This window comes from Acomys minous (assembly GCF_964271855.1).
Source record: "Acomys minous genome assembly, chromosome: 17".
NCBI classification, from domain to species: Eukaryota; Metazoa; Chordata; class Mammalia; order Rodentia; family Muridae; genus Acomys; species Acomys minous.
This window is the reverse complement of record NC_140500.1, coordinates 54,327,795-54,337,331: the sequence shown is the minus strand read 5'-3', so window position 1 is coordinate 54,337,331 and position 9,537 is coordinate 54,327,795. Positions and strand designations below refer to the sequence as shown.

At 51.6% G+C, this 9,537-nt stretch overlaps 1 protein-coding gene across 2 annotated transcripts in view; it reads right to left on the bottom strand.

Annotated features, from left to right (window-relative positions):
- Window positions 1–608: 608 nt before the first annotated feature.
- CHCHD6 (coiled-coil-helix-coiled-coil-helix domain containing 6) overlaps window positions 609–9,537 on the bottom strand; it is a 213,048-nt gene continuing 204,119 nt past the window's right edge. For both annotated transcript variants that reach the window (XM_084766374.1, XM_084766375.1), the window contains 2 exons: window positions 2,046–2,181; window positions 609–802 (listed from right to left, as the gene is read on the bottom strand). In XM_084766374.1, coding sequence (XP_084622500.1) covers window positions 797–802; window positions 2,046–2,181 — 142 coding nt within the window. In that variant the 3' untranslated portion in view covers window positions 609–796. The remainder of the gene's footprint in view (window positions 803–2,045; window positions 2,182–9,537) is intronic.

Here is a 9,537-nt window from a genome sequence, read left to right as displayed (position 1 = left end):
GGGAAGGCTGAGAACTGCAAGGTTCAAACAACTGTTTGAACCATAGTGGTGTCACAGACCTGAAAGTGTGCACCTTTTCTTACTATCTCATGTTCAGACACCTGCTCCGACCCAGGAGAGCAGGGCATCTGCATACCATGGTGCTCTCTGACTTGGCCCTGCCTCAGTCTGTCCCTCCCTGTGAGAGCAGAATGCCTGACTAACAGCACTACCCGTGCCCAAGGCCTGGCTTCCCCAGCCCTTTTGCCCTTCCTCCACTTCCTTTTGTTTTTATGCCCATTGTCCCTTAGCTATAGACCACCTTGTTCCTCCCCATCGGAGGCCCACTCCTCCCAGCTCTGTTCTCTCCTGCAATTATCCACCAGCTTTCCTGAGAGCAAACGGAAGGTCCTCCTGGAAGCTGGCAGCATTCCAAGAAAAACCCACTTTCCCCTCCTCTCATACTCGCTCCACGGTCACTTTTGCTATGTGTTCCCATGCTACCCCCATGCCAGGCCTCATACTGCCCCAGAGAAGCAGTTTGTCTGTGAGGCTCTGTGTCACTGGTGACCAACAGACGGCTGGACACAGAGTCAACAGAAGTGACTGTGTGCCAATGAGTGAATGACTGCAAACAAAGACATCTGCTTTATTTGTTTTCGGTCAGTAGCACATTCTGTTTCTCAAGCATGGTGGCCCCATGCTCAGAGGCATATGGGTGCCCAGCTAGAGACTGAAGGGCAACAGGGGCCATGGCTTGGGGTCTGTGGTCCCATGATCAGTCCCTTCTTCAAGGCTCCAGGAAGGATGCTGCTCCTCAGCCCTTCAAAGAGAACAGTTAGAGTTCAGCTGAGCCCTCTTCTTCCCCGGTGATGGCCCAGGCCTGGGCTGCCAGAGGCCTCAGCTCCATGCTCCTGGGCTCCCGCAGACTGCACAGGACTGTGGACATCCCTGGAGCAGGGCTGGTTACTAGTCAGTTAGTTGGCCTGAGACCTGGACTGGCTCTCTTCTCACTGCCCAGCAGGACACAGGCCTTTACCTAACACATTCTGCAGTAATAATAGCAGCACCACCTCTAACTCCAGAGCCCCAGCTTCCTTCTCTACTCTCACAGTAGCATGTCTGACGTCCCCCCTTCCCCCACCCAGGCCTAGTGCAGCCTGGCCAACTTCTTGCTCTGCCTAAGCAAGGCCCTCCTGTTCTCTAGCTTAACAGCGAGGGATTTTCTAAGAGGCACTGGAAGAATACACCTGTGTAATCAGGGTCCTGTTATAGGGAGCTCTGCATAGCTACAGGGAGGTACATAGCCCTGCACCTGGAGGGCCCTCACGTGTCCTGAGCTGTCCTAGGAGTGCCTCTGCCATCTAACTGCCTTTGGAAGCTAATCTTTTCTGAGGATTTCTCACTTCTATCTTACCTCTGCCAGGGACCATGTTCTGTGGAGCTGGAAGAGGGCACTGAGTTTTTCCAGTAGATGCACCTCAGCCACAAGGAGCCTTGTGAGCCTGGGTGCCAAGGCCCACACTGTGCCAGACTGCATGGATGGTCTAGAGGTGTCTTGGGGGCCCAGATGGCTTCTGATGTTTCCAGGAGCATTTATGTGTAGGGACAGGAAGGAAAGGCGGAACCTGGAAGGTCCCTCACCTCTTTTAGGCATGTGCAGTAACAGAGGCACAGTGGAGCTTCCTGCAGTCTGCACACCAACACCATCACCTTTTCCATAGTTTCACTCAGTGTGTTGAAGATACACTGATGGGATAGACTAAGGGGACATAGGGACTGAAAGTGGCCACTGACCCAGGGTGGATGGACATGGCAGGATGTATAGCTGCTTCCACTGAGGAATCCTAGGGGTATAACAGGGTAGCCCTTCTCTTAGCCCCTCTACTGAAAGGGGAGAAGTTTGCCACTGTCCCCAGGAAGGTGGACAGACTTCATAAGCCCAGCCAGGAAGAATAGGACAGGGATACTGCTCCCTGGGACATGTCTGGGGTGGACAGGACATTTAAATGCAGGGGCCCAGGCACAGACTGTCCCATGCTCACACATAAGGCAGGTGGCCTCACCTTGCGGGCAGTGCTCACACAGTGCTGGTATGCCTTGACCAGGTCCGAGCACAGAAGCACCTCATGCAGATGGTCACGGTAGCAGCGGAGGATCTGGGCCTGTAGGCCAGAGCACACAGGCTCCACTCTGCGGGGCCTGGGGGATGACAAGAGCAGATGGTTGGCATTAGAAGGTATGAGAAGTAATAGCTCACACTCAACACCCAGAAAGGCCCTAGGATAAGCTCTGGATGTCAACTCATTCTACAAGTGAGGAGGTGCAGGGCCTGATCCTATGGCCAGTGGCCAATGCTGAATACGCTGAGGTATGCTGGCTGGCTGCTGCCCTGAGTCTCTAGTGCCACCAGAGTGTGTGAGGGCCCTGGTGAGCAGGGGCCTCAGCTGGTCCGCTGATGCAACACTGGACAGCCTCCCAGCTAGCTGGGTCAGGCTCTGTCCAGGGGGTCTTCTGTGCATTGCTGACCTGATCCCATAGCCATGTGACAGGAATGCCATTTCCCCCACAACACTCTTGTTCTAATTTTACTTTGAGCACACGAGAAGCAGGAAACCTAGAGATGTCCAAAAGATAAAACAAACAAAAAACAAACCCACTTCTTAGAGATAACTGTAGTAATGTTTTGAGGCATTTTACTATCCTTTCTTCCTTTATCAAAATAGTTTTAGAATTTATAGCAAATGAGTATGCTGACTTTCTATAACTATGATGCAAAACAAGTGTCAGAGAAGTAAACAATAGATTTACACTGTCACAGTGTAATCTCCTCCCTGTGGCCACCTTTGAGCTGTAGACCACTTCCAGATGCCTTTGTTGGTCCGCTTATGTCTCTTCCCCTCTGTCTCCCTCACAGTATTCCCACAACTCACACACACAGAGCTACACACACTTCATGTACCTCACACATACTCCCAAATGTACGGCTGCCCCTCATTCGCCTAGGATCCCATACAGAGTCACCCACTCTCACACCCCCTTCTCTCACACTCATCCTTCCACTCCTCCCACAAACTTCCTTTAACACCTTTACTCAGGGGCCTGTGCACACTTAACTCTCTCACGCCTAACCCCCAGCAGCTCACACAGCAGCACACTGGTGAAAACATGCTCCCATCACCTCCCCTGGCTCTCTGCAGCACATGTAATTTATTCCTCCCCATCTCCTTTTCCCACATGAGAAAACTGTGGTTTGGAGAAGTTACATCGCATAGCCAGCATATGGGGAGGGTATGCTTATTGACATCGTGGTGGTGCCGTCCACCCATCAGCTGTCCACATAGGTTTTTGTCCAAGCTCACCCAGTTTTGTAACAGCTGTGGTGGACTTGCAGCGACACCTGACAGTTATAAAGCTGCAATGAGCCATTCCTCACATTCTTTGGCAATAAAAACGATGGGTATTCTGCAAGCTGTGCTCCAGGCCAGCCTGCTCGTCTCATGCCCGGCACCTCTGAATTTAGAGTGTCAGTCATGCAGCAGACACAGAGGGGCTAGTGCTGTCTGTCATCAAGATAATTCAACCAGGTCACAGCCTTCAGTTAGGAAGAGGCAGCAGCACAGTCATCAGGGCTTAAGAAGCAAGCCCGCATGTCTCATGCCCAGCCCAGGGACCTGAAAGGGCACTTCTAGCACTACCATTTGCTTCAGGGTGCTACCTGGGACTTTTCAGTCTTCTTGAACTAGACCAGGAGCTCATGTGCTGGCCCCTCTGTAGGCATGGGGCCTCTTCCTAGAAACCTCACTCACCCTGTTCATCTTTCTCTGCTGGGCGGAACCTGGTCACAGGCCTATCCCTAAGACACGAGCCAGTGAAGGAGTGAGGGGCCTGCGTTTAGCTGAGGCTGGCTGGGCCACTGTGGCAAGCTGCCAGGCCACAGGGAGAAGATCTGCTTATAGGATAGGAGCCCCTCTATTCTCATAGCTGTGCCCAATGCTACTCAATGGGGCCTCCTCTCAAAAAGCTCCAGTGAGGTCACCTGGGGTCTTTGTTTCTACATTGACATCACCTTCTCAAGCACACAGGGGAGAGGTGTCTTTCTCCTGAGCTTCTGGAAACCCCCCTCACCAGCTTCTACCCACTCTAAAGAGGCCCTGTGGGTACTGTGGGGTCACCTTCTTTGTAACTTTCCAAGAACTTGTCCTTATGGGCCTTTCGGAGCTATATGGCCTTGGAGGACAGAGTTCTCAGTGGGACTCTGCTGCAGACAAGTGCTCTCTGTGAGGTCCCTCAGGAGCACTCTGAAGTTCCAGGTTGCACCCCTATCCCACTGCCTTCCCTCCTGGCTCTGTTCTCTGGCTCACACCTGGGAAGGTACAGCCATCCTCCTTACACAGAGTTAACCAGGCATAGGGGTGCCTTTGGCTGCCAGCTATATTTGGTGGCCTGTATTACTGTCCCCATGCCAGGTCTTATGCTCCTTAAACAATGCCTCTCCCCTGTCTAAGACCCCAGGGTACAAGCCAAATCTTAAAGCACACTTCCTTTCCTTCCTGTGTGACCTTGAACATGGTGAGCAGCCATTGGGCAGACAGCAGAGCCATGTCAGCTCTGAGTGGTATGAGGTGTACTGTCCTTAGTGAGAAAGTGCTCTGGCAGGCTCCTGGGCCTAGTGTGAGGCACACCTGCCGTCAGGGCTCTGACTCAACCTTCTCCCTCAGACATACATGACAGAGCTGCTGATAGATTAAGCTGAGCTGCAAGGGAACAGAGGAGCAGCTTTGTCACTAGGCCGCTTTCTTCTGGCAACGAGGGCTGCCCACCTCGCCAAAGGCTGCTCTCAGGCTTCAAGTGACAAAAGGAGGGCCTGTGAGCTGAGTGCAGATTTCTGAGAACACATAGTGGTTCCTAGGCAGGGAGAAACTGGGCTGCCTGAAATCTATCTCTTGCATAGCATTGTTGCTGCTGAGGCCACAGTGCCTTTCCATAGGCAGGAGCACATACAGGCAGGCAAATGTCAAGGAAGGTTTTACCCATTGTGCACAGAAGGTTCTGAGGGGAGGCACATCTCCTGAAGTGAATCTTTCTCTGAAGCAGGGTAGGGCTAGCTGACGCAAACCATTCAGAACAGGCGTTGAGTTGCTTTACCCCATTCAAGGTGCCCAGTTTTACCCTGAGAGCTACAAAATGGCTCCAATTGGGTAAGAACAATCTTGTGAATGGGTGTCATCTTAGGTAGTTGTAGAAGTCCTGCTCAGCTGGCCTGGACACGCAGTCTCAGCACACAATCAGTAAATGCAAAGTTGTATACCAAGAATGGCACAAAAACTCAGGTCCCCAGCAGCCAGGAGCAGATATGGCCTTAACAGATTAGAAGGCAGGCAGGGTTTCTGTTTCTTCACTGCATATCTATATTTCTGCTTGGCTTACATTAATCCGGACTCCACAATAGCAACTGGTGCCCAAAGGAGGGTGGCCTGAGAAGGAATAAGCCTGATACCTTCTGCACACTTGGATGTCAGGGGCTTGCAGTTTCTTTCACCACCCATATCCTTCCTGGGCCTTGGAACATGACCTTATTTGGAAACAGTGTGGCTATGGATACACTTAGCAAAGGCAGGTAACAGACAAGTACAATGAGCCAAATCCAGCGGTATCTAGTTCACACTCTCATGAGAATTAAAGGCAATGGCAGACACATGAGCCAGTTGGGTGAGGACAGAGGTGGAGGCTGTAGTATACCTCATCAGCCCGGGAGTGCAGCTCCCATACTGGAGGAGAGAGCCAGAAACTGCACACACCTAGCACCTGGACTCTCAGCCTCTAAAACGGGGAGAACGCACAAGGCACGAGTTGTGCCTCAAGTGGCAGCACAACATAATGCAGGGCAGGGTGGACGCAGTGGAGTGGAGGATGGCACACAGGTACTTCAGCCCAGAACCTCCTCAGCACTAGCTTCTGAGCTACCAAGCACTTAATATGCATACACCAGCACGGAAGCCAGGCTCAGCGTGTATCTGACCTCAACCTACTGAGGCAGTTTTCTGTCAACTTGACACAAGCTAGAGTCTTTTTTTGGAAGAAGGGATTGTAATTGAGAAAATGAACCCCCCCCAACTGTGGGCAAAAATATTGTACATTTTCTCATTTGATAATTCATGTGGAAAGGCTCAGCTTACTACAGGAGGTGCCATCTATGGGCTAGTGGTCCTGGATTCTATAAGAAAGCAGGCTGAGCAAGCCACAAGGAACAAGCCAATAAGCAGCACTCCACAGCCCCTGCGTCAGCTCCTGCCTCCAGGTTTCTGTTCTGTTTGAGTTCCTGTCCTGACTTCCTTCAGTGATGTGGAAGTGTAAGCCAAATAAGCCCTTTCCTCCCCAAGTTGCTTTTGGTCATGGTGATTCAGCACTGAAACAGTAATCCCAACTCAGACAGACAGCATCTGCACTTCGAGGTAAACTGACTGGTCACGAGCTTGGTCAGGAAAAGGGGAAGTCACTTATGAGCAGCTCTACAAAGAGACATCTTGCTTCTAAGTAGCCCATGCCCCAGGAGACACCTCCTGTGAGGAGCAGCCTGCGGAAAGGAGAAGGCAAAGAGGACATAGAACCCAAGGGAACAGCCTAGGAAGAAAAGCCAGACTCACGTGGGAGTCACATGGTCTTTCCTATTCTGATTAACCAGACTGTGCTAGGACTATGGAGTCCCTGACAACGTACAGTACTAAAACTATAACATGTCCCAAGAATACAAACAGCAGCTTTGTGAGCTAGACATCACTACCTCACTCTGCACACAGGGATGAGTTTCAAAAGGCCGAAGTGCTTTTCTCAAGGCATGTAGCAGCAAGATGGAGGCATGGTGTGTCCATTTCCATAGCCTGTGTCTTCACTCTACTCTCAACTTCTAGAAAATGCTACAAAATTCAGAAGAAGAGACAATCAAGGGAACAAGAAAGAATCAAAACACAGGCTCATACCACAAAGTATGCAGGGCTTCTCAATGGGCTGGAAGCTTGCAGCCTCCACGTGGAAAGGGGTGTTATAGGGAAGGCTCCACACATGGAAAAGCAAAGTTAGTGGTAAACCAAGGAGTATGACAAGCGAGAGTCAACAGGAGGCCAGCAGGGTCAGGATCTTCCCTGCTCCCACGCCAGGGACACTATGGGGATAGTATCAGCCCCTGATGTCACCTGCACAGCAGCCTCAGCAGGCAGGAGGAGTTCCCAGAGCAAATCAAGGGTGCTACTCATTCTCTGAGCTGCTTCTCAGGAGGTGAGCACAGTGCACCTGCTCACGTGCAGCCCCAGTCCTTTGTCTCTCTCCCTTTATTTAATAAATGGAATCTCATCAACTTATCCTTCTCCTATTATCACTGCTGACATCAATCTGATAATATTGGCCTGGTATGGAATCTGGCTATTATCTGTCCTCCTATTTAATTTCAAGGAAACATTGGTGGGGACCTTGGAGCAGGCTTTTTATTATAGTGGCAGCAACGAGATTCCACACGCACTAGACATTCATCTCCGTCAGGTCCTGTCCAGCTGCTCAGAGACGGCTTCTATTCCATCCTGCAGCCAGGGCACAGATGCTGTGCAGACAGGCAGGTTGCAAGGGACTGGGTTAACTGGTTGCTATCGACCATGTGCCACTCACCCTGGGTAAGTGGGACCCAGGGACTCACTATTGATCAACATGCCACTCGGGATCATTGTCAGTCTGGTCTTCAGATGCCCATCCCTCAAAGAACTAAGGCCTGGTAGGAGGCACAGGGCTAAGGGATGAGATGCAGGGGAGGGAAGGGAGTGCCACCGTTAGGAGTAGCAACACAACACAGGACCCTGCTTTCTGTCACTCGAAGGGAAGGACTAACTGTGTGTGTACTTGTGTTCTGCCACCACCAGATGGGTGGAAGGGCAGGGTCCTTCCAAGGTCTCAAGGGGTAGGGAGGGAAACAGCAGGCTGCTGTGGTCTTCAATGGCTGAAGGTGACTTTACCGGGACAGGTCTCTGGGGCTGAGGTCTGAGGCTCTTAGGCATAATCAGGAAGCACCTCAATTGGGGTTAGGGTTAAGAGAGCTTGCTGCTCTTCCGAGGACCTGAGTTTGGTTTCCAGCACCCACATGGCTTCTCACATCCACCTGTAACAACAATTTCAGGGCATTCGATACCCTCCCTCCTCTGGCCTCAAGGAAGGGCCCTTTCTAACCCTGCTCCTTTCTTAGCCCTTCTCTCTGGAGCTTTGGTCATTTCCCACCTGGAAAATTTGTCATCTTGGCTGGTTCATCACATTCTCATCTGGTTTGCTCTTATAATCCCAGCCCTGCTGACACTAGATAGAGGGGGGTCTCTCTGAAGCAAGGCCATACTGCTGTTCTGAAGGCCTGTGACCAGCCACCTAGGCTTGCTTTTTGAGGTCTACTTTAGTCTTAGTGACAAGCCCCATAACCCAAGGCCTAGCTAGCTATGGCCAGGTTAAGCAACCTCTGTCTTCCTGCCACAAAGCTGAGGTGCTTCAGAGAGAAAGTCCATAGTTCAGGCCTAGAAACGTCAAGTGTTTGCTGAGTCATGCTGAGTGCGACAGGGTGAAGACAGAGCCCTAGTCCTGTGCACAGCCACTCCACCGCTACCCCTATAATAGGCACTGTGGCAACTTCTAGAATGGATAGCATCCACCTACCCAGGAACCTGAGGCTCAGACTGTTCTTAGGTTGGCATCTAGATTTCTCCATATGCAGTCTGGGGTTAGCCTTCTCCTGCATAAAGACCCTAGGACGTACCTCTCAGGACACACCTCTCAGGACACATGGAAGCATGCCAGAGCCTTGCCCTGTCACTGATGGGAGATGCACCAAGGCTGCAGGAGGAAGTGCTGCACTACACAAGGACTAGTGTATTTGGCTGGCTTGTGTGGTAAGATCCTAGGGCTGCATGGGTATAGGGTTCTAAGGGTCCTAAGGTAGGACACCAGCACAGCCCTTGCGAAGTAGTTCACAGTGGCTGTCACACTATGCCTGGCCCTGCAGTAGCTTTGACTGGTGCTGTATGCAGGCTATCCTAAAGAAGGAAGCTAAGTGCTAGGAGTGTTGTTGGGAGTATAGGGCACCAGGAGCCCTGGTATTTTTGGGTGGAGGTCATGCCCTTCAGGCTGGCTGACTTGCAGATGCTGCTGCTGTACAACAAGAAGCCAGGGGAGCAAGGTTCCTGGGAAGGGCTATGGAAAGTGGGAAACCATCGGTGCTGGCTCATTAGTGAGGAACCTCTAGGTCTAAGGCACTTAGCTGATTTAAATAGAAAGGCCCTCTGTATGATGGAATGGGACCTGACAGGTGCTGACTGACACACAGCAGGCAGGCCCACTTCAAGCCCCTGGCCAGCAGTTCCCAGTATCTGCCAGGGACAGAGACACTGTGTGGTCTAGACCAGTGCAGAGAGAAGCCCCACTCTTCAGGGCTCTGGCCCAGCAGCCTGAAGCCAACCCCAGTAGCTCTGAAGTGTTCTTGGGAGCCATACATTTGCTTATAGACATGCAGACTGTTTGAGCTCAGAGAATTTT